Genomic DNA, 20,346 nt, shown 5'->3' on the forward strand with positions numbered 1-20,346 from the left:
ACGCTGCTGCGCTGGCCCAGTGCCAAAAATATACTGGGGAAGGGGAGGGGGGGGGGAGGTTTGTCACCACTTCCCCCCACCCCCCCCCAGACCCAAATTCTGCCGGGGCAGCGGGTGTCCCCAGCCAGGGGGACCCCAGTGTTGAGTGACCCCAACCAGGGGACGTCCCCGGTCCTACGTGACCCCAGCACTGAGTGTCCCCAGCACTGAGTGTCCCCAACCAAGGGTGTTCCCCCACTTCTGGGTGTCCCCAGCCAGGGGGACCCCAGTCCTGAGTGTCCCCAGCATTGGATGTCCCCAGCCCTGGGTGTCCCCAACGAGGGGTGTCCCCGGTCCTGGGTCTCCCCACCACTGGATGTCCCCAAGCAGAGGTATCCCCAACCAAGGGTGTCCCCCCAGTCCTGGGTGTCCCCAACCAGGGGTGTCCCCAGCCTGGATGTCCCCAGCACTAGCACTGGATGTCCCCAAGCAGAGGTGTCCCCAACCAGGGGTGTCCCCAACCTGGATGTCCCCAGCACTGGGTCTCCCCAGTACTGGTTGTCCCCAGGCAAGGATGTCCCCAGTTCCTAGGGTCTCCCCAGCACTGGTTGTCCCCAAACAAGGGTGTCCCCAACCATGGGTGTCCCCCAGCACTGGGTGTCCCCACCCAGGGGTGTCCCCAGCACGGGGTGTCCCCAGCCCCAGCTGCCCGACACCCGCTGCCAACAGCAAACCCTGCAAAATCCTGGTTGTCCACTCACTCACACAATTAGGCAATTTTAGGCAATTTTCGGCAATTTCCTCCCTGAGCCGCTGCCGGCGGCTCCTCCCTCTGGCAAATCCGGCTTCACGCTGGGGCTGGTGGAAGGACCCCCCCCCACCCCGCACCCCAAAACCCGACCTCCGAGGCACCACGTACCGCCCGCCCGGCCACAGCCCTTCCACTCCTACCCCCCCCTTTTGTTTTTTTTTTTTAAAATCCTCTATTTTTGCTTTTTTTTGTATTTCTTTTTTTCCTTAAATAGATCTCTCTCTGAAATAAGTATTTTTTTCTTTTTTTTTTTTTTTTTTAACGTGTGTTTGGACACAAAATAAAGCTTTGGATTTACATGGAAGCTCTTTTCCATGTGACAGAGCCACTTTCCATCCCCACCCCGCGCTTCCTAGCGTCTGCCTTTCCGAGAAAAAGGTCCTTGGCTACCGAGGGATCCTCGGGGGGAGCCCTGCTTACGATGGGAAGATTGGAAACATAATATATATATATATTTTTATCTTTTTTTTTTTTTTTTTCTGGGTTTTTGTTTTGTGGTTTGTTTGTTTTTTTAAAAAAAAAGGGAGAGAAACATCTTTTAAAGAGAAAAATCGGAGGAAAAGTACTAACTAGATTTTGTGACACTTGGTTGGTTGGTTGGTTGGTTTTGTTTTTGTTTTTTTTTTTGTTTGTTTTTTTTGGTTTAGGAGAGTCCTTGCGTGTTACCCTCAGACGACCCTCCTGCTACATTCAATCCCGATGCTTCATTATTTGAATTATCCTCAAAGTGCTGCTGCTGCCGCTCCTCGTCGTCCCTCTCCTTCTTGATTCTCCCCACCGGCTTGATGTCCTCCGATTCTTGACTCTCCCCACCGGCTTGATAACTTCCATCTTCGGGATTCCCCGTCGGGGTAGAGGGCAAACCCCCGGCATCCCTCACCCTGGGTTTCCGGCCTCTCCTGGATGGAATACCATTGCATCCATCTTTTTTAAGGTGCCTGTGCAAGTGGTCGGAGCGGACGAAAGTCTTGAAGCAGCTGTCGCACTGGTAGGGCCGCAGCCCGGTGTGGACGCGCATGTGGTTCTTCAAGTCGTAGTTGTGAGCGAAGGCGGCGCCGCACTGCTGGCACAGGTACGGCTTCTCCCCCGTGTGCTTCCGCATGTGAACCTTCAGCTTGTCCTGCCTGCGCGGGAGAGAAAGGAGAGGAGGGGGGGTGGAGGGAGTGGGGGTGGGAAGGGGCGGGGGGGGGGGGCAGGTCAGCCTTGGGGGGGTCTGCCTTCCTCCCTTGTGCCCGCTACGGGGTGAGCGTCGCCTGGCACGAGGCCGAGCATCGCCTGGTGTGGGGCTGAGCATCACCAGGTACAGGGCTGAGCACTGGTACGGGGCGAGCATCACCCAGTATGGGGCTGAGCACCACCCAGTACAGGGCTGAGCACTGGTATGGGGCAAGCATCACCCAGTATGGGGCTGAGCACCACCCAGTACGGGTCTGAGCATCACCCAGTACAGGGCTGAGCATCACCCAGTACAGGGCTCAGCACTGGTACGGGGCGAGCATCACCCAGTATGGGTCTGAGCACCACCCAATATGGGTCTGAGCATCACCCAGTATGGGTCTGAGCACCACCCAGTACAGGGCTGAGCACTGGTATGGGGCAAGCATCACCCAGTATGGGTCTGAGCACCACCCAGTACAGGGCTGAGCACTGGTATGGGGCAATCATCACCCAGTAGGGGTCTGAGCACCACCCAGTACAGGGCTGAGCACTGGTATGGGGCAATCATCACCCAGTAGGGGTCTGAGCATCACCCGGTACAGGGCTCAGCACTGGTATGGGGCAAGCATCACCCAGTATGGGGCTGAGCACCACCCAGTATGGGGCTGAGCATCACCCAGTATGGGGCTGAGCATCACCCGGTACAGGGCTGAGCACTGGTATGGGGCGAGCATCACCCAGTATGGGGCGAGCATCACCCAGTATGGGGCTGAGCACCACCCAGTACAGGGCTGAGCATCACCCAGTACAGGGCTGAGCATTGCCTGGTACAGGTCTGAGCACCACCCAGTACAGGGCTGAGCACTGGTATGGGGCGAGCATCACCCAGTAGGGGTCTGAGCATCACCCGGTACAGGGCTCAGCACTGGTATGGGGCAAGCATCACCCAGTATGGGGCTGAGCACCACCCAGTATGGGGCTGAGCATCACCCAGTACGGGGCTGAGCACTGGTATGGGGCAAGCATCACCCGCTGTGGGTCTGAGCATCACCTGGTATGGGGTGAGCATCGCCCAGTACAGAGCTGAGCATTGCCCGGTACGGGTCTGAGCATCACCCAGTACAGGGCTGAGCACTGGTACGGGGCGAGCATCACCCAGTACGGGGCCCAGCATCGCCTTGTATGGGGCTGAGCATCAGAATGGGGTTGAGCATCACCCGATACAGGGCTGAGCATCAGTACAGGGTTAAGCAACCCCCAGTACAGGGTGGAGCACAGCCCAGTATGGGGTCAAGCATTGCCTGGTAGAGGTCTAAGCATAGGTATGGGGCTGAGCATCGCCTGGTACGGGGCCAAGCATCAGTACAGGGTTGAGCACCACTTGGTAGAGGGCAGAGCACTGCCCAGTATGAGGCTGAGTATTGCATGGTACAGGGCTGAGCATCAGCCAGTATATGGGGCTGAGCATCAGTACGGGACCCAGCATGGGTCTGAACATCGCTATGGGATTGAGTATCGCCCAGTATGGGGCTGAGCATCAGTACGGGACCCAGTATTGCCCACCATAGGGCTGAACATCACTATGGGACTGAGCACCAGTACGGGACCCAGCATCACCCAGGATGGCTCTAAGCATGGGTACAGGACCCACCATCACCCAGGATGGCTCTAAGCATCAGTACGGGACCCAACATCACCCAGGATGGCTCTAAGCATTGGTACGGGACCCAGCATCACACAGGATGGCTCTAAGCATGGGTACGGGACCCAGCATCACACAGGATGGGTCTAAGCATCGGTACGGGACCCACCATCACCCAGGATGGCTCTAAGCATGGGTACGGGACCCAGCATCCCCTGGTACAAGGTCGATCCTCGCCCAGTCCGGGGCTGGCTGGCTCCCGGCAGGGCCTGTGCTGTCGCAGCCCCAGCTTGCTGGAGCCAGGGGAGGGCACTGCAGCAGCCAGGCCGGGGGCCAACAGGGCCATGTGAGCCACAGTGCCTCGAGTCTTCCCGGAGGAAAAAAATCAGGTGCGAAGCGCATGGCGAGTAGCAAGGAGCAGCATCCCGGGCAAGGGGACCGCTCGCCTCTCCCCAAGGAGATCCGGCCCCATCCCTCTCCGCTCTCCCATAGGGAAAAGGCAGCCCCCGGCCCCGCACGCCCGTGGCAGCACGGCCATCGCTGCCCTCCCCCAGCGGGGAAATTCTGCCAGGACGGGGGCCCAAAAAAATCCCCAAGTTTAAGGGTTCAAAACACCAAGGACATCTCTACGTCTCATTTTAACGCAGCTCCCAAAGGGGCCGGGAAGGCGGGCCTTGCTTAAAACACCGTGGTAGGGAGCAACACATCAAACCAGCTTTTTAAAAATAATTTTTTATCATTTATAAAATTTTAGAGATACTTTAAAATTTTGTAAAACCACTCTGCCTTTCTATCAGGAGATTATTAAATGAGCGCCATCGCCGCTCCTCCCCCCGAGAGCGCAGAGGAACCAGGAAGCACCAGTGAGCAAAAATCGGTGTAAACCGACGGGCTCCGGTCCCTGCCCGGCGAGGGGGTGGCAGGGAAACACCCCCTTGCAAAATCCCCCCCCCCACCCCCCCCCCCCCGGCTTGTCCTCCTCACCCCTAAAGCTCCTCCAAGAGCAGGGATTGCTTCTCCCCGAGCAGGCTCCCCGTGCCCAGGCTCCCCCCAGCCTATCGCGATATTTTTAGTGGCAGGGGGAAGAGATTTGCACTGTCACCCGCTGGGATGAGGATGGGGAAGGGAGAGCACAGCGAAGGAATGGGAAAGAATAATAAAATCGGGGGGGGGGGAATAAGGATGCTGGAGTGTTTGGTCACATTTGTGCCCATTTTTACATTGGGAGCCTCTGAGATAAAGCTTCGAGCGCAGCCCAGGTGCTGGGGGAGCAGAATAAAACACCTCATTGACACTGAAAATAACCCAGACCTGGGCCAGCAGCTTAAGTTTACGAGGCCCTGCCGTAGCCCCCGGGGGGTCACGCTGGGGGGCAAAGGGGGGGTGCATCCCCAGGGAGTCAGCTACGGGCAGAGGGAGCTGGAAACCAGCTGGGATTTTTGGGCCCCAGCCTCGAGGGAGATTTTCCAGGAGCGCTGTGGGTCAGAGCAGGAGCAGCAGCAGGATGCTGGGGGGTGAGACACGAGATGGGGCACGGCCCTGGGGGACAACGAAGCCGATGGCAGGTCCCTGTCCCCGCCTGGGCTTCTCCGGGATGTATTTTGGCTGGAAAACAGCAGGGCCCTGGCATATTATGAAACATCCTTGTTTACAGGGGCTGGGAGAGAGAGTTTCCATCCTGTCCTCTGCAGTGCCAGGCCCTTCTGGGAGCCCGCAGGGAGCAGGTCCCCATCCGAAAACCACAGGAGGAGGGAGAAATGGAAAAGGCGATGAGGTGGCACCCCCCACCCACCCCCCCCGCAACGACCTCCTCCTCCCCTCAAAAAGCCCCCCTGTGCTTTCCCTCATCCCTCCTCCTCGGCGCCACCCCCAGTGCCAATGGCTGCGGGGCACCCCATGGCGTTTCCGCCCCCAGATGCCAGGCGAGGACCTTGGACCGCTCAGGTGGGGCGGATTCTGCACAGGGGTGTGTGCGCAGCACCCAGGGCCCCCCCTCCCCGGCACCGGGGCAGGGAGGTGCCACGTTGCAGGGCCCGACCGCGCAGGGCTGGGTGCTTGGGGGAGCGGCGGGAGGGCTGGCATCTTGCCCCCGCCATTATCTGCATTCCTCAGCTCTCCAACGTGGGGCTGGGTGCGGCGAGGGGGCCGGCAGCGCCGTGGGGCAGGATACAGCCCTCCTGCCCCACGTCCTGCTTCACGCCGGGGCCACCTGCCACGGCCAGGGGGTGGCCACTGTGGGGAGCAACCCCATGGGTCATCCCCCCCCCCAAACTCCAGCCAAGGAAAAGGCTTTTGGGAAGCAAAGCAGGCAGCACTGGTGAAACTGGGACTATTTCAGCCGGCATCTGGCTCCTCTGCCAGGCAGCCCACGCAGTCCCTCGGCAGGGACACCGCGGGGAGGGGGGGGGGGGGGGCGGATCGGGTTGGGACCCCCACCCCAGCCATCAAAGCCACAGAGACCAGAGAGAGGAGGCGGCGCTGCGACGCGCGGACTGGAGTGAACCGGAGGAATCCGAACAATATCCCCTTTCTTCAGCGTTCCCGTGGCGGAGGGAAGGAGCGGAGGAACCCTGATTAGAAACAGCGCCGAGGCGAACGCCCCCGGGGAGCTGCACCAAGGCACCGGGGTTTGTGTGGCCTTCGGGGCGGCCAGCGCTCAGCCCGTCACAGTCTGCCCAGAGCGGACACGAGCGGTACCACGTCCAGCCTCTTCCCAACCCAACTTCCAGCCACCAGAGCCTCGGTCACCCCACGGAGCCATTTCTAAACGACTCTCCAACTCTTGCCTCAAGCCTGAGCTCCTCAGCCACAATGGAAATACCAAGGGCTGCAGCTCCGCTTCATCAACCACGTTATTTAGCCTCCGCAGAAGGCTGGGTCTGGCCAGGTTTCCAGCAGAGCTCAGCGATTCAGGACGCCGGGACAGTGTGGCACTGGATATCAAGACAAGCCCCGTGAGATATCTCAAGAACCAGACCCCCAAATTGCTCGTCTCTCTGGAAAACTCTGGCCTTCGTACCCAACTCGCCTGTTCAGTTGGAAATCAGTCGAGCGGGGAAGATAAAATTCCACAAGACCAACCCCTGGGGAAAGCCAAGAGCCGGTTTTGCGTGACAGCCCCCTCTCCTCCGGCGTCCGCCCGCTCCTCACCTGGTGAATCGGACTTTGCAGATGTTGCACTCGTAGGGCTTCTCCCCGGTGTGGGTGCGGATGTGGCGCGGCAGCTTGCCAGCCCCCTGGATCACCTTCTCGCAGATGGGGCACTTTTGGAATGCTTTTGCCCTGATCTTCTTCTCCACCTTCTGGGACCAGGACGGATAGACGTCGCCCTCGTTCGAACTGCTGAAATATTTCAAGTAATAATCCATGACCCCATCGTCGTCCTTTCGGTCGTCCTCCCCGAGCTGCTGTCTCCCCACGGAATTCATCATCTGCTGCAGCAGGGCGCTGGCGGCCAAGCCATCCACCTCCCTCGCGTCATCCTCCGTCTCCGCTCCGGTAGCAACAAAACTGGGGGAGTCGCCGGCTTCCTGCTGGTCCAGAGGCCCCCCCGGGGTCCCCTCCTCTTCTCCCGGTGTGGGCAGGCCACGGCCGCTGTAATGTCCGTTCTGAGAAGGTGAAAACATGGAGCCAGGAGCCACCTCCTCCTCCTCTCTGTCCAGCCACATGGCTGGGTTGCTGCTGTCAGGATCACAGTCATTCGCCTTTGGTCTTTCGTTTAGGGGGGCTTGCGAGTAGAAGTCTAGGCCATTGCAGTCCGGCTCCTCCTCCTCCTCTTGGCCTCGGAAGTTCAGTCTCTGAAGGTCTCTCAACTCTGGGTTGGTCCACGGAAAGCTGCCTTGGTGGCCATTGACGGGGTTGCTCTGGAAGAACTCCAGGTACTCTTTTGCTCTGAGATGGTTCCTTTGATCAATTTGATCTACTGTATCCATCTGGTCATTTTTGGCCAGAATCTTCCTGTCCAGGAGATCCGTGCAAACATCCCTTACCGCCGGGATCTCCAGCAGTGTGGCGGCGTTGAGGATGTCGTTGACATTTGAAGTGCTGACAGTAAGGGTCGCGGTGTAAGCGAACTCCAGCAGAGCCGACAAGGCATCCGCACTCACAAAGTCTATCTCATACACGTTTTGCTGGTCCACCACTAACCCTGAGGTGAAGAGCTTCTTGAAGTACTGGCTGCAGGCCGCCAGGACGGAGCGGTGGGTGGGGAACTCCTGGCCTTCCACCAAGATGACCACGTCGCACAACAGCCCGTTGTTTCTCTGCTCATTCAGGCTGCTGAGGATGTCGCTGCTGTGATCGGGGAACGGGATCCCTATGGGGCCGTCCACGCCACCCGCCATCTTCGATGCAAAAGGCTACGAGAGAAAGAGGAAAGAGAAATGAGTCATGGGGACCTTGGCCGCTTGGAGGCATCGCATCGTACGGGCAAACTCACAAAGCAGAGCAGGCACCTGCTCGTCGATGCCAGCGTGCTCTGGAGCAAGCACTAGCCATTGGCTACTGTGCCCTCTCCACCTTTCCACATCCCCATCGAGTCCACCATCCTGCCCGGCGTCTAAGACTCCATGAGCAGGTGAGGAGGGACCCGTTCTTACCTTCACTCTGGGGAGGAGGAGGAGGAGAAACACAGCCCAGGTGCTCTCCGAGTCTGGAAGAAGAGCTGAATTAGCACGGATGCGGGCCAGGGCCAGCAAGCCTCGGCAAGGACCAGGGTTAACAGAGCCAGACAGCATCTGGACCAAGCTGGCAGCTGTGCCTGGCGTTGGGCTACGATGGCATGAGCCTCACCAGTGGACCCCAGTCCACCTCTGAGAGTATTTCCCAGTCCCACCACTTCTACTGGAAAGGTCCCCTGCTCGTTCAGCCTCGCTGTGCCCAGCCAAACTCCCGACACACTGGGAAAACCATTCCCGTCGCTCATCCCTGGGGTCCCAGGGTCTGCGGGCAGGGGGCTGGCAGCGAGCGTCCTTTGGGAAGGTCCCAGCGACAAGCTCAGCGCTCGAGGGCACCAGTACGTGGAAACTGGGGAGCACCAAGCACCCCAGTCTGCTGTGAAGGGTGTTTTACAAAGAGCCGAGCTTAAACATTCAAACCCAAGGCACCTGCTTGGGACAGGGGCCCCTGCGGTGGCCAGAGAGGAGACTGGTGTCACCACCAGCAGCAGAGCTGGCGCCAGCCCCCCCCCCGCATCCCAGAAAGGTTTCGGCAGAAGCTCTTTCCGATGCCGAGGGTTTGTTTGGGAAAAGATAAATACACCAGTCAGTCGCTCCTGATGTGCCAGCACGGCAGAAAAGGATCCACTTGACTTTAAACACATCCTCCCTTCCAAGGCTGAAAAAGCCAGAGCGAACCGAGCGGCTCCGACGGGACGGGATCCCCCTGCGCCGGGAGAGGGGCACCGGGGGCAAACGCCGGCAAGAGCGAAACCTGCCCTGAACGAGCCCCTTAACTCCCCCCCAGAACCAGCCTTCTTATGTCTAAATTGGGAATAACATTTCCCTCCTCTCCGTCTCAAGCAGCAAACCCCTCTACTCCTCGCAGCAGAGATGCTTTCCCCCTATAAATCAAGATATTTGCGCCCCCGCCCCAAACACCGGGGCCAACACAACCTGCAATATATCCCCACGTGAATAATTTGGTTCATAAAATACCTCGGCGCAAACGTTAAGTATCAAAGTCCTCAGTTTCCAGTTGGGGAAACTGAGGCAGGGCGAGAAGCAGCCCTGCCCCACGCAATATGGGGGCGGGTGGGGGGGACAGGGAGGGGGGGTAGATGAGTCAGGGCCACGGCCAGAAGAGAACTAATTATGGAGGAAGCAACTCCCGGCCCCGCGTTAAAGCACGGGGAGGCAGCAACCAGGCTGTGAAACAACGCTCGCTTCCCGACACACACCCACCCCCCCGCACCCACCCCCACCCCCCCGATTCCGGGCTTGCTGGCAGATTTTTCAGCACTTCTTCCTATTTTCTTATTTTTAAAACATTTCATTAATCCAAGGGAAAAAAAAAAAAATAAAATAATAAAAAAAAAAAGGCATCTCTCCACCTTCTTGTTTTATATAAAGAAAACGCAGGAGAAGGCGTTTCATGGACTCGGAGCTGCCAATTTGAAGCAAACCCCTCAATATCAAACCACAATAATGTATAAAGCAGCATTAAGCTCATCACGCAGACGCGATGGGGGGGGTCGGGGGGGGGGCTGGAAGAACCAGAGGAGCGGGGCTGGATGCACAGGGCACCCGGTTCAAGACCTGCCACCAAGACCAAGCACCCAAGCAAGGTGGCTTCTCGGGACACCCGAAGCAAGGACACCAACTCCAGAGCCACCTCCTGGGCTCCCGCAGCGGCAGGATTTGAACTCAAAGCCACTATTTCTTTTTTTTTTAAAAAAAATAAGAGGTCCTGGCTGGGGAGGAGAAGGTTCTTTGGTGGTTGAGCACAGCCTGGGGAGCAGGAAAGCACCGCTCCGAATTCCAGCACCGGCTCCAGGTGTGACCTTGGCCAAGGTCACGGCATCCCTGCATCCGCAGGGTGTCCCTTGGACACCCCCCCCCCCAGCCTCCCCGAGTGGCTGGGTGACAGCAGGGGAGGCTCAGCAATCCCTTGCCCCATTGCCACCAGGGCACCCCCAGAGCTCCCTAAACCCCCCCCCGATCTGAGCCATCACAGCACATCGCTCCCCAGAAAAGGGGGGCTGATACTCTGCCCACCCCCCAACACCTCCTGGCCCGGCAAATGACATTAAAACCTTCTGCCCCCCCCCCCCAGGTTAGATGCTTTACAAAGCTGCCCCCCCTCCTCTAAAGAGAATTTAAGCTGCGTGAAGCGTTTTGAAGCTTCTTGTGGGCAGCCGAGCTTCGGCACCCACACAACCGGGCTTTGTCAGTGGTGGTGCCCGGCTCTGGGGACCGAGGGGACCTGGGGGAGCCAGTCGAGCCATGCAGGCAAGGTCACCCCCGTCCCCCCCCCCATCCCCGGTCAGGGGGGCTGGGATAATCGGCCGGACAGTGTGGGAACGGCTGCAGGGTCATGAGACTGCCGAGGGCTGGCATGGAAAGTTGTACAACTTCGCAACTCATTCTCCTCGCACAACACCCCCTTTGTTGTCCCTCATCTGCGGTGGCCGAGAACGTCGAGGGGCAAACCGATTGCCCCAAGGTCCGTCCCCCCCCCCCACCGGGCTCCTTCCCCGAACGCTCCAGCCCAACCTGTAAAAATCCCACCCCATTCCCTTTCCGGGGGGCTGAGCAGCCGGAGAATTAACGCCTGCGCAGGGCTGGGCGGCTCAGGGGATTAGTAACCAGAGATGGAACCTTCCACCTTCCCAGGTTCATAAAAAACACCCCACGGGGAGCCGGCGCAGGCCGCAACGCCGTGTAGATGGTGGCTTGGGTGAAACCCTCTCGGAAAAATCCTGAGGGCCAGGTGACAAAGTGACAAGAGCCGCTGGCACCGCCGCCCCGGATAGTCCCCTCTTTGGCAAGAATAAGGTCTGAATGGGCCACCAAGGGGGAGCTTCAACTACTGACCTAAATTTCCCAGGCAGCTCTTTTCTCTCTCCGCATCCCCCCGACCGCCGGAAAGGCATCATCCGCTTGTTGTCCCAGACCGCGCGGCTCGGCAGGATTGCAAAGATGTCACATTTCACCCCAAAAAGCGGCGACGTTTGAGAAATTAGGGAATGGGCCTCCCATAGAACTCGTCGCAGGGGAGGGGGCACCGTCAACTTAAAATAGGGCCCCTTTGAAAGAGAGGGTTTACAACAACACAGAGCGCTCGGCTTTATTTACGAACCTGATTTATAAACTTGGCGGAAGGGGAGGTCCATCCCTAACTATTCCGCTAAATCGGCTTTCCAGCGGCGCCGAGCCTGCTCCGCGTTTCCCAAATACCAACGCAACCGAGCTCGGGCCCAGCTCAGCACCCCCACACCCCACCCCACCCCCCCGAAACAGCCCCATTCCAGGCAGGAAAAAAAAAATTAAAAAAAAAAAATTAAAAAAAAAAATTAAAAAAAAAAAAAAATCAATTTTTGGGGGGCAAGAAACCGCCGACCTCGCGTTTGAGCGAAGGGAGCCATCGGCCTCCCCGAGACAGCGGCCATCTCGGCCGTTCCGCAGCGCGGCGAGGCCGGCAGCAGTTTAACACCGCTCTTCGCCGCTAAAAAAAGGTTCTTTTCTTAAAATTATCAACTCCCTCCTTTCAGACCTACGAGAAAGAGCGGAGCGTTAACCGAAACCCCTGAGCTTGCACTTTACTCCCCTGGAGTCCAGCGGGATGTCACCCAATCGCTTTCCTCCAGGAGTTCTGGAATTTGACATTTACATTCAAATGAGACGACCACATTAAGATGGGATCGCAACCAAAAGTGCTGACAAAACGCCGCTTAATTACTAGTTTTCCACAGACCCGCAGTGGGTTTGGTGTTTTGTTGGGGTTTTTTTGGTTTTTTGTTTTTTGTGGTTTTTTTTTTCTCCCCCTTTTGCTTCCTCGCATTACTTTAAAATTTAAAAAAAAAGAGGAGAGGAACCTGAGCAGCTTACGAGGGCTCCGAAATATGCAGGTATCGGGTGTAAGAGCTAAGTCACGTCAGGTTGGCCGGTGTTTTCGACGTGCTCTTCATCCGGAAAAAAAGATCCCAAATCGCTTTACAAAGGCAGGGCTCTCCCCTCCCGCAGCGGTGCCACCCACTCCAGAGGCACCCAGGAGAAGCTTTGAGTAACACCACGCACCCTCCCCGGGCTGAAAAGGCAAATTATCATCACCTTTTTCCACCAAGAACGAGGAGAAATGGCTTTAGGGCACCGCAACAATCCACAAGGCAAGATTTCCTGGGAATAACTGCATTTTAGGCTATGGCATGTGGTTATATTTGGCCTCCTGCATCTCGAGGTACCCAAGGAAGGAAGAACACGAGTTGATCTAGGTGGAGGTCCGTAACAAGTGGTGTTCCTCAGGGGTCAGTACTGGGTCCAGTCCTCTTCAATATATTCATCGATGACCTGGATGAAGGGATGGAATGTACCCTCAGCACTTTTGTGGATGATACAAAACTGGGAGGGGTGGGTGACACACCAGAGGCTGTGCCACCATCCAGCAAGACCTGGACAGGCTGGAGAGTTGGGTAGAGAGGAACCTGATAAAATTCAACAAGGGCAAATATAGGGTGCTGCACCTGGAGAGGAATAACCCCCTGCACCAGAACAGGTTGGGGGTGACCTGCTGGAGAGCAGCTCTGAGGAAAAAGACCCAGGAGTCCTGGTGGACAACAGGATGGCCATGAGCTAGCAATGTGCCCCTGTGGCCAAGGCCAATGGCATCCCGGGGTGCATCAAGAAGAGCGTGGCCAACAGATGGAGGGAGGTCATCCTCCCCTTCTGCTCTGCCCTGGGGAGGCCCCATCTGGAGCACTGGGTCCAGTTCTGGGCTCTCCAGTTCAAGAAGGACAGGGAACTGCTGGAGAGGGTACAGCAGAGGGCTACAAAGATGATGAGGGGACTAGAACGTCTCTCTGATGAGGAAAGGCTGAGGGACTTGGGTCTGTTTAGTCTAGAGAAAAGAAGACTGAGGGGGGATCTGATCAACACCTATAAATACTTCAAGGGTGGGTGTCAGGAGGATGGGGCGAGTCTTTTTTCAGTGGTGCCCAGGGACAGGACAAGAGGGAATGGGCACAAACTTGAACATGGGAAGTTCCACTTAAACATGAGGAGGAACTTCTTGAGGGTGGCAGAGCCCTGGAAGAGGCTGCCCAGAGAGGTGGTGGAGTCTCCTTCTCTGGAGACATTCCAAACCCGCCTCGACATGTTCCTGTGGGACCTGCTCTGGGTGACGACCCTGCTGTGGCAGGGGGTTGGGGGAGATGATCTCCAGAGGTCCCTTCCAACCCCGTATCATTCCGTGATTTCTTAGAGGCAAGGCACACACGACAGCGTCAGGGCAGGCTTTGCAGCAGCGCTGCTAGAAAAGAATTATTAAAATAATGTTGCTATATTAAACAAAAAACACAAGTCAGTGGTTTGCTGCCCAAGGCCCAAACATTATCCCAGCCCTCACTCACCACCGACTGGAGAAATGGGCATTTTTTCCCTATGAATAGCTCACCCCAATTATAGGTCACACAATGCAAGTCCTTGTCTCTTCGCTTTATATTTAGGGAGAGATCATCCCAGTTCCCCCTTTCCTTCTTCCAGCTGCCGGGACACATCTGGAAGCCTGGATCTCCTGAGCTAAACGGCAGCTCTCCGGCCACCGGGAGCGTGAGCCATCGTCTCTGCTGACACCAAGCTCTGCAACATCCCAAGGACAAGCCCGAGCAGGTCTCCCTCTGCCCAGGATCCACCCTAAACTATGCAGAGGCCTGGGGAAACACACCTAACACAGGAGAATCAAGCCAAAAAGGTGGGAAGATGGTAGGCAGGAGGAAACGAAGAGGAGGGTGGTTTTGCCTGCTTGGGAAAAGTCACTTATTTCAACCACTCTACGGTGCTGTTAAAATTCAACCGCTCTCTAAAAAGGAATGCGCTGTCGGCTGTTTAGTGCCAAACTATCCCAATTATGTGGACCTGCAAAACAGATGCATGTTCTTGAGAGGAAGACCCTGCACATCAACAGAAACAAACTGCATCGTAAGAAAAAAAAAAAAAATAAGAGGAAAATAAAAGCACGCTGACTTATTTTTAAAAACCAGACCTAAATTTTCGATAAGGCAACAGGAAGAAATCTTAGCAGGTACTTGAGCCATCAACAGCAAAAAAGAATGAATTCCAGCTTTCTTATTTCTTATCTGGACATCGCATCTGGGGTAAAACACCAGAGGACACATATGACCAAGATCATGCAGCTATTGAAGTGAAGAGATCAGAGCAGAACGAGCACCCTGCAAATATCTGTGGGCTCTTTGTGGACAATATGGCTCTGTCTTCGGGAAACGGGCATCCTCTCCAGCCCCCCGGGAGTCCCCAGCCAAAGGCACTGGCTCTGGGAAGCATCTTATCCACCAGCTCTCAATGTAGGGTCTCTGTTCCAGCAGCTCTAAGCGCTAGATTCGTGACATGAAGACTCATGTAAGGAAGGAGATTGACCACATCAGGAGGATTCGGTCGGCTCCCAAACAGGCACCGGGGTCACACAATCAGCTCTGGTTCCTCCAAGCGGGGTGGTTGTTTTCTTCCCATCCTTCCAAACATCAGAGCTTTCCGAGCGTCGACGTCTCGAATTTAACGCGAAGTGGAAAAAAACAACGGAGATGCTGCGACAACACGCGACGAGGCAGCCCGAGCTCCTCGGTTACATCCACCATCCCTCCGTTTCAGCCCAACTCGATGAACTCGCACCACTATCAGGTAAGCAAAACAGCCGGGGTTTTCCTTCCCGCTGCCAGGTCGGACCTGCCAGGGAGGTTTGCCTCTCCCTACTGTCTAGAAATATACGCCTGGGCAGCGGAGGAAGCTCCAGCAGAAAGTCAACCCTCATTGTAGGACTGTTTCATAACAAGGCAAAAAGGAAATCCACCCAAAAACCTGCAGATACGTCAACGGCCGATCCTTCAGCACGGATCACCCTCATCTTAAGAGGAGCCAAAGGACTTTACGAGCCATATAGTGATGGGAAGAAACGCCGAAAACACCACAGAAACGACGATCTCTGGGGCAGGACGCACAACCATTGAGCAGCGCAGAAGTTGAGGCAGGAAAGGAGAATCCCACATCCTGCTGCCGCTGCCAAGGGAATGCTGGTAGGAAGAAGAGCTGGTAATTGCTCCCACTGACGTCTGGACAAAGCGCTGGAATTCAGTGAGCATCACGGGAACTTTAACGACCACAAACGATAAAGAACCTCGATTTTTCCTTCGTATTAAAAAACTACTACTAATAATCCCCTCCCACAGCAGAGCACCTCGGAGGTAGGAGCGGTGCCAAGAGCTGGTTTTGCCCGTGGTGGTGTCCTCTCCTGGGGCTGGCCAAAAAGGGGCACATCTGCTGAGCCGGGGGAGCAAGGCCAACACCCCCCCACCCCCCCCCCCAAGCCAGCAGCCAGCCATTTCCGCGCTCAGGAACGGCTGCATCCTGTGCTCATTCAGAGGAGCCTGCGTAGGTCTGATATATTTGGCAGAGCATCTAAATCGGGCTGGAAGAACCGCATTGAAGAATTCGGATGAAGAAGTCCCAAGCCCACGTTACACTGGCGTTTCGGCTCAGGTGTCAAACCGGGCTACTGAAGGGACCACCACCAAGTCTCTCATCAAGGTGCCACGTCGCCCAGCGGCTCCTGGCCAGACAGGTTTTGGGGGTAACTCAGTAATCTCCCCACTACCTCAGGCAAACCATGGCAGCTGATTGAAGGTATCCCCAAGAAACCGATTTAAATTTTACACCTCAACCCATTTATAATCTTTGCAGTATTCAAAACCGGCCCCCTCCCGGCCTTTCCCACTGTGTCAGCAGTGGGAAGAAGCGAAGAACTTCACCGAGACACTTCGTGCCAAGCCAGAACCAGAGCGAGAGCAACCGGAACGGGGCTCCCGAATTCCTCTGGCAGCGCCGGGTTGCAGAACAAGCAGCAGAAGAGATGGTGTGACCACGACGGAGCAGGGAGATAACGACTACCCAGGTGGAGCTGGTCCCCGTGCTGCTGTTAATGAGATGCTGAAGGTCTGGGATTCTTCATCGCGCTGGAGGAAATCATCAGGGACACTGCTACGGAGCGCACCAGGAAGGAAAGAGCACGTTGCTCTTCATTTTTCCAAAACTCCTTGAATTTAAGTGCTTTTCACACGATGGTCCAGAAGAGAAAGGACGTGCCATATGGGCTTTTTTCTTGTTGCATGGACAGCAAAAGGACAAGTGCTGCTGAGGCAAAGGGTCACGACCATCAGCTTTGACACCAAATCCAGGGTCTGACCGACCGACTGACCCCGTTCCCCTCCCTGCCTCCCCCATCCAGGCTCCGTATTTCGATCCAAACTCCGACCTCTAAGCACAACCACGGCACGGAGAAGCGTAACTACTGCTGACCAGGAGAATTAAACCAAAAGCAGCAGAGGAAAAGCGCGCAGGGCCCACTCTGACATGTCCCCAGTGCTTGGGGACAGGGGGGAAGCACTTTGCATCTCCCAGGACATGGTCCACGGCTTTCACATAAACCTAATGGCATTCACCGCCCAGAGAAGACACACAGCACGGCTCTGTCTCTGAAGGTGCTGGTAGATAACTTCCACAATTAAGAAAATGGACAAGGGATGAGCAAATGTCACACTCTGTGACGCTGCTGATCCCGACCCATGTCTGGAACCAGGAAGAGATTTCCTTCCAGGGCACAGCGCGGCCTCGCAGAGCGCAGGGGGAAGTTGGGTTTCCGCTGCAGCATCGACGACCGGCAAAAACCAGAAGTCAATGTAGACCCCGACAGACAGCAGCGGTCTGGTCCCTCCTGCCACGTCACGCCACGAAGCACCGTGGCCCGGCCTCCGCCGGACCTGTTTACGGCACAACCGAAAGAGACAGCACGGCATGGTGTGGCACAGAGTGTCCCCCAACCTGCCACCCCTCGGCACAGAGCGTCCCCAACCTGCCACCCCTCCAAAACCATCCCGCGCCCATCAACACGTGTCCCCTTTCACCGCTGACAGCAACAACCAGGACGTACTAAGACTTCTCTCATGTTGCAAGGTTAGCTTGAACTGGTTACTCCACCCAGACCTCCTTGCCAATTTTCTCCTTTGTCATCAGAGACCGTATTTCATCCAGCAGGAATGCACCTTGGTTCAAGCCCGTGTACTCGGGGACCCAAGGCCAACGCGTGTCCTTTGAGCTTCGGTGCGTGCAGGGGTTCATTTTTGCACCCCCACCACCAGCACCATTGCTCGGCCTCAAGGTTTCTCAACGTGATGGTCCCAGGTCCACCACACGAGGTCTACGTGCTGGGACTGTCACCGAGCAGCACCAATGGCCACCGGGTACCAGGAATTCCTGAGATGAGAAGAAACCAGCCACCATCCACCGAGGAGGCCGAGAGTCACCCACGACCCTCAGATCCTGCTGAAAACCTACCTTAGCTCCAGCAAGGCTGGGTCCAGACTGCTCTCAGGTCTCCCTCCTCTCCTCAACCCGCTGGAAACCTCCGAGCACGGCGTACAGGGCCAGGAAGGGCGACCAACCTCGCGTTAATGGAACCTGCTTGTTTTGCTGCTGAAACAAACTCTTCAAAAGCCAAGCCCAAGCGTGCCCACACGCCTGGTACCGCAGCCCTCCGACGGGTTTGCTCCCACATAGCTCCCTTGTTGCCGTACGGCAACCGAGCGGCTCCCTGCAAAACCACGGCGGGGTTTTCGGGAGATCCTGCAAAATACCAAGCCCCTAGTTCTCCTAAATACTTTAGAAAGCCTCAGAAGTCACAGGCGAAGGGGAGGGAAAAAAAAAAAAAAAAACCAACCAAAAAAACCCACAAAAAACCACAAAACATGAAACTCTGCGTTTCAATCCTGGCTAAAGGAGCAGCCCTTGCCCAGGAGCTCAGTGTGTACGGAAGGAGAAGGTTTCTTTTTCAACTCAAAAGCCCCAAGAGCCTGGAGGCACCGAGATCCACATGGGAATAAGCTGCCGACGTTTCGAAAAGGCTACATTCGGCCCCTTCCTCAAAGGGAGCGACTGAAGACTCCTCACGAAGAAACGAAGCCGCCGCCAGCTTTAACCCACCGCTCGGCAAAGCACAAGGGCTGAGCGGGGGCTGCGGAGCCACCGGCACATCCCAGCCGCTCAAGGCTGGATGAAAACGAGAGCTTCAGCGGGTGGTATTTTAACACCTTCTTCCCCTTCAGAGACCAGGTGCGACCACAGACCAGCAAGAGGCCAAATCCTGCGCTCCTCCCTCCAGCCAAAATCCCCCCCAAAGTCACCACCAGCGTTTTCCCTGAGAAAGGCCACCAGCATCTGCCCCCTTCGCACCTCCTTCCCCCTCCTGTCGCAGCTTCTCTCTGTCTCCTGAACCAAGAGAACCGCAAGAACTGCTCAAACCCCAAATCCCCCCATTCCCGCAGCACCCGTCCGTTTCCTGACCTGCTCCCTGTACACCCGGCTCTTCAGCCCAGCTACCCCGAGCCCCAAAAATCAACCTGTCCCTCTCCCACCCCACAATAACGTCACAGGTTCCCCTTCGCAGCCTCCGCATCTTTCTCCTCCAAAAAACCTGACTTTTCCTGCCCTGTTCCGTGGCGGAGCTCTAGCATTAATCTAATTGCCTCAAACAGCACCTCGAAGACTGGTTGTCTCCTCCTCACCAGGAAGGGGGGGGGGGGGGCGGTGGTGGGGGGGGAAAGAAGAATAAGATTGGAGTTTAGTGACAAAGCAGAGCGTATCAGGCAGGGCAGTCCCTTGGGTAATTCCTAGCTTGTGGATAAAGAGCTCGCCTCACCGTTCTCGACTCCCCGCGACGTGCAAGAAGCGAATCCCGAGAGCAAGCATACCACACGCTTCATCCCCGGCAACGCCGTCCTGCCATGAAGCTCTTCTCCTTCCCTCCTGGGCGCAGGAGCGGGCAGCGCGGGGATGAAGGGAGGGAACGCTCAACCGGTACCACATGTACTCTGCCTGTTGGGGCAAGAGGCTCCCAGTAACTAGAGAGCAGAAACCTGTAGCTACAAGCCTACCTGCGATGCTTGCCCAGCTCTGCGCTGGGTAGGCACACAAGCAAACAAACAAAACAAAAAAAAAAAAACAAAAAACACAACCCCAAAACCCAAGAAACCAACAAAAAAAAAAAAAAAAGAAATCTACTTACTGGTTTCCAGTTTGCCGGTGGGAAATAAGTAGGTGCACGAACCAGGAAGGAAACGGGGAGCCCAACTGCAGTTTAACAACAGCAGGCAAGAGGGAGTTAAAACGCGGCGCTGGGATGCTTGGGAGCATCCTCTGCTGTGGGAAAGGGAAAAAACAAAAAAGCAGGGCAGCAGCCCCTTCCCGAAGCAGGGTGAGGATCTCCCGTGGTTTCAGATGGGCATTGCCGAACTGCAGGGGGGGAAAAGCAGGAGGAAAACAGTCCTGAAGGTGCTAAATCCTTCGCAGGCAACGAAAGCACCCAACGAGCGCCAGCGCCGCGTGTTCCTGCCCCTGCCCCAGCTTCGAAGAGACCGGCGAGAAGAATTCGAGGCAGGGAGGCTGTCGTCAGGGAGATCCCGTGCCCGTCAGGGAGATCCCGCGCCCCACGGTCCGGCCGTACGCATTTTTTTTTAAGGGGTCGGTGAAGCGACGGCGTCGGAAAGCGACGGATTGCCGGGGGATCTGCGGCTCATCTCGCCGCCGTGGCCTTGGCTCCCACCTGCAGCCACGGGGCAGCTCGCACCAGTTTCCAGTTTCTCGCACCTTGTCACATTAAGAGAAGCCGCCGAGCCCTATAGTTTCCTTCCACGTGCAGCCCGGGGCCGCTGCCCGAGATCTCGCAGGAAGATTTACAAGTCCCTCAGACGGTCGGGTCTCCGAGGGGGGAGGAGGGGGGGAAGGATCCCCACCACGATTCGAGGCACAGAACAACTTTTGCTCCGTTTGCACCCTGGAAGCGGCGTCTGGACTCTGCTACAGGAGCCAGCAGTGACACCGGGGAGACGGGGAAAACTGAAACTATGCACGGAAGGAAAACGATACGGGCAGGGAGCTGGGCGAGAAACAATTGTCCCTGGATACTCGCAGAGGATCCTGACGCTTGTCTGACCTCGTTTGCTCCCGCTCCGACGTCCCACCGGAGCTCACAGATGCTCCCG

At 56.6% G+C, this 20,346-nt stretch overlaps 1 protein-coding gene across 1 annotated transcript; it reads right to left on the bottom strand.

Annotated features, from left to right (window-relative positions):
• Positions 1–1,303: 1,303 nt before the first annotated feature.
• Positions 1,304–7,943, bottom strand: ZBTB7A (zinc finger and BTB domain containing 7A). The gene is made up of 2 exons (XM_074163792.1): positions 6,741–7,943; positions 1,304–1,914 (listed from the first exon to the last, which is right to left on the bottom strand). The coding sequence occupies exons 1-2, from the start codon at positions 7,931–7,933 to the stop codon at positions 1,434–1,436; spliced, it is 1,674 nt and encodes a 557-aa protein (XP_074019893.1). The 5' UTR covers positions 7,934–7,943; the 3' UTR covers positions 1,304–1,433.
• Positions 7,944–20,346: the final 12,403 nt, after the last annotated feature.

This window comes from Numenius arquata, chromosome 25 (assembly GCF_964106895.1).
Source record: "Numenius arquata chromosome 25, bNumArq3.hap1.1, whole genome shotgun sequence".
Taxonomy (NCBI): Eukaryota; Metazoa; Chordata; class Aves; order Charadriiformes; family Scolopacidae; genus Numenius; species Numenius arquata.

Coding starts and splice junctions, on each gene's coding strand:
- ZBTB7A (XM_074163792.1), bottom strand. CDS start 7,933: ATGGCGGGTGGCGTGGACGGCCCCATAGGGATCCCGTTCCCCGATCAC. Junction 1,915..6,740: donor TGCAAAGTCCGATTCACCAG/GTGAGGAGCGGG, acceptor TCTCCCGCGCAG/GCAGGACAAGCTGAAGGTTC.